Source organism: Ixodes scapularis, unplaced genomic scaffold (genome assembly GCF_016920785.2).
Source record: "Ixodes scapularis isolate PalLabHiFi unplaced genomic scaffold, ASM1692078v2 PGA_scaffold9__187_contigs__length_104089568, whole genome shotgun sequence".
Lineage (NCBI taxonomy): Eukaryota > Metazoa > Arthropoda > Arachnida > Ixodida > Ixodidae > Ixodes > Ixodes scapularis.
The window spans coordinates 42404046-42408065 of NW_024609884.1; the positions used below are offsets into that span (position 1 = coordinate 42404046).

The 4020-nt window shown below is 42.6% G+C and overlaps 1 protein-coding gene across 1 annotated transcript in view; it reads left to right on the forward strand.

The window, feature by feature from the left end:
• The first annotated feature begins 346 nt into the window (after positions 1–346).
• The window catches only part of LOC8050657 (homeobox protein MSX-2-like), a 54075-nt gene continuing 50401 nt past the window's right edge, over positions 347–4020 (forward strand). Inside the window, exon 1 of the mRNA XM_040218968.2 lies at positions 347–431. Within this exon, the coding sequence (XP_040074902.2) occupies positions 347–431 (85 nt within the window). The remainder of the gene's footprint in view (positions 432–4020) is intronic.

Sequence of the window (4020 nt, forward strand, 5' to 3'; positions counted from 1 at the left end):
TCAATTTTAATCGGTAACTATATATTTTTAACGATAGTGTAAGGGGAGTGGAGCACATGACTCATATCAATTTAATTTTTGATTGACACCGAGTTGACCACTCCTTTTCAAGAGATGGCACCACTTCTGTGTCTCCCCGCCAACCCCATGTGTTTTTGGTTGAGTTTCTTGTATTAGTCTGAACGGAATTCGGACAAACTATGCCAACGCCGTCATAAAAATGCACTGACCTGTGTCCATTTAAAATAATGAAACTTTAAATATAACATTAATATAGCACCAAAAGTTCATCGTCATTGCGCTCATCGTCTTAGTGCATTTGCTGTCGTGAGCAATAAATACTAACATGTCTGGTTTTCTCGTTTACCTACAATCACAGTTTTGTTTAGACGAAGGCTACGGTCACGGTGATGGCCACATCTATGTGATGGGTATACCCGGGAAACCAACTGTCCGCCCTTTTAGTTAGCCCCCTCAGATTCGGGTATCGCTATTACACTCTCTTTATTTTTTTTAAATACTAGTCACTAGCGTATTCTATGGTGGATGTTATTTATGGTTGCATATATAATGACCCAAACAGATGTAGCTCTTTTTTTTTTTTGTCCTGAGTCTTCGTTGAAAACTTTAGTGCCTTATGCACTTCGTAGTTGCAAACGCTTGCCAATAACTGGATGTTTTCTCCGTTATGGGAACGTGGCATTTCGCGAAGGTGGCCATTTTGTTCTCTAATCTAATGGACGGACTTTGGTACAGCACGGCTCGTCATTCAGGAAGGTGCCCATATCTCAGGGCAAACTTTTTATTGTGAGCAGTGATGGAGTGCAGGCGAACTGGTAATCAATCGACATCTTGTGGACCCTAAGACAAAAAACAAAAACAATAAAAAAACGGACAAAGACAACAACAACAATCAATCAATCAATCGATCAATCAATCAAATAAGCAATCAATTTCAACTGCGTTTGAGGTTTTGTTGTCCTCGTCCGTTTCTTTTTATTGTTTTTCATTTCAGGGTCTACAAGATGGCAAACTTATTGTCTTCGGTGCTGTTTGTGCGTCACGTGAGCTTCAACCAAGGGCCGGACGCAACCGAACTGGAAGACACTAGGAATCCGATAAAATCATCGCGGACAAAACGTTACCGGACAAGATGCTGGACTGTAGGGGTCCAGGTCTGTAGGAGGTCCCAGTCAAAATGGCACCGGACAATATGCTCCCAACTGAATTTTGCAGCATTGCCTTGCTCCTTGCAGGTATATCGACTGTTTGTACAACTCAGTGATACAACAGGAAAAGAAAATGTTGACAAAAACTTATTCTAAGAAATATTATGCGCTTTAATACTCATTAGTTCTATTTACAGCATAGAGCACAAATAATGTAACTTGAATGCATAAGCCGCACGAACCCTTCCTTCATCGTTCCTGTTGTTTTTCGTACGTTTAACTTTTAAGGGAATTCGGTGCATACGAATTCATTTCGAGAGATATACACATTTTCCGTTCCTCTTGTAAGTTTTCCTTTTGGGTTGTGAGATCTCCAGATAAATAGAGAAAGCACATCAGAAAAAAAAAAAACACAATTAATTTATTCAGTCGACTGGGGGCGTTGATTAAATGTGTTTCATGACCCCAGAAAATATATCTTATCTCGCTGTAAAAACATGGACCAAATCTTTGCCCGACCTAGGTGATATGCTAACATGGAGTACCAGTTTTTGGGCAACTAGCAAAATACTGTGTGTTGTTAGACAATCGTCTATGTTAACTGCCATCTTCGGAAGGGCATCAATAGATATCGACAGCTTGAGAGCCAGGCCATGGAGCTGCCTTATAAATGATAGTTCAGATTTAAAAGACTATTGTGCGAAAGGGCTCTGCGCTAGACGTTTCGGAAAAATGTATATGCCGAAAAGCTTGAGTACAGGACAGAATACAGCATCACTTGAATTATTATTCACAGTAACAGTTTAATAAGCGCCTTAACGATTGTCGAAACATTAATTTATGATTTTTTGGTCCTGGTTTTTTCAGGAGCGGATTTATGGGTCAGGCTTGGCAGGGGGGGGGGGGGGGGGGGGGGGGGGCATTGGGATGGAGGAAGGGGGGTATACAGAGAGATCTAACCTCACAGACGGATGTGACGTCATGGGCGCAGCGTTACCGTATTTGGCGTTACCCTGGTCTATTTTGTTTACCCAATATTTACAATTTCACCAGAAACTAAACGTTTCTTGCTCAAAGTAAGCTATAGTCGTTGACAGGTCAAGGAGGAAGTGGAAGCTCCTCCCACCTCTTTCCACTATTAGCAGAGTGAACGATGGAAAAGAGGTCGCCTCTTCTCCTGCGTTTGCTCTGCTGTAGTGGAAAGAGGTGGGAGGAGCTTCCACTTCTTTCTTGACCTGTCACCGACAATAGTGTCTGTCGTTCTTTTCCTACAAAAAAACTTGCCTTTAGGAAACATAAGGGGGCCCGCTCCCCCCCCCTCTCCCCCCCCCCCCCCCCACACACACACACTCACATATCTTTTAAGTTCCCTCCTGCTCCATTTTATCCGAGACCCTTTTTACCGAGGCCAATTTGACCGGGACCATTTTGACCTGGACCATGTGCCACGTGACGTAGCTCTTCTGAAGGATGTTTTGGCGAAAATGACTTGAGACGGACACAACCGTTCGATCATTTATTTCTCCCATCGTGCGGTCTGTGGTAGCCGCCTCTTCCCCCGTGGTGAACAGCTGCAGAAACCAAACGCGGCTGCCATCCGTTGACTGCGCCAAATACAAACAGAGAGACATCCTTAACTCCAGAGGTTAAGGTTTCGAAAAAACAGGTAAACATACAGGCAAGCCGATGTATACTAGAAAAACGAAATTTAAAAGGGAAACACACACAGCGTCTCAAACCTTCAGCTTCTACTTCATTTCACGAAATTGCTTTGCATACGCGCTCAAAGAAAAAGGGTTACTTACACATGCTGGGGTCTAAGCTTATTGTCCCATCTACTGCACCCTAAGAACGGATACACACATGCAGCCACTTTAGTGGTGACCACGTGCACCCTTCTCTACACCCTCGGGTACACAGATACACCCAAATGCAGGGTGTACACATATTCCTTTGCATACAGCCTCGCCATTCATGATTAAAAAATGGCGCAAGGACGCCGGAGGGAAGAACGAGAGACAGGAAAGAGCGCTAAATGACAACTGGCGTTTTATTTACAAGAGAAAAGAAGACGAAAAGTAGTGAGGCGATTCAAAGACAAAAAAAGGAGATGGAAAAAGAAGAAGGAAGATAAAAAAGATCGTATAGGAAACAGAAGGATGCTTTTTGTAATTATATACAAAATATTATGAAGCAAAAATAAAAAAAAAAATTAAAACAATTTTAAGAAAATCAAAAATAAAGAATAATAATAAACAAGAAATAAAAAGGAAAAGAAAAAAGGAAGGAGAAAAACAAGAAGAGAAAAGAATAAGAAAAAGAATTCAGTGTCAACATAGTGTGAGGAAGGATCTTCAGGGATGAAGGCTGAGGTAAAACTGTTCTTTTTCCGATAAGGCTACTGAAGGAGCACTGATGCAGGCGTCGTCCTTGGATATTATGACGTGTGCTTCGAAGAGTTTCTCTACTCCCCTGACCAGAAAACCGTTTGAGGACTTTCGTGTGCTCGAAGAGTGGGGTACACAGACAGTCTCTTACATGCACCCGCAAGATGTCCCGCGGGAGATGACCTTAACGCTAAGGCATGTTCCCTTAGCCTGACATTTAGACAACGTCCGGATTGTCCCACATATACCTTTCCACACGACAACGGTATTTCGTACACTACACCGCTGATGCAGGTGACATATTGGTGTTGATGCTTTACAGTACATTTTGCAGTTCGTTCCTGTTTGTTGTTGATTTTTGGGCATAGCCTCCTTAGTTTGTCAGGAGCTGACATCACAACCTGTACATCAAACTTGGATGCCGCCCGCTTCAAGTTATGGGAAATGCGGTGTATGTATGGCAC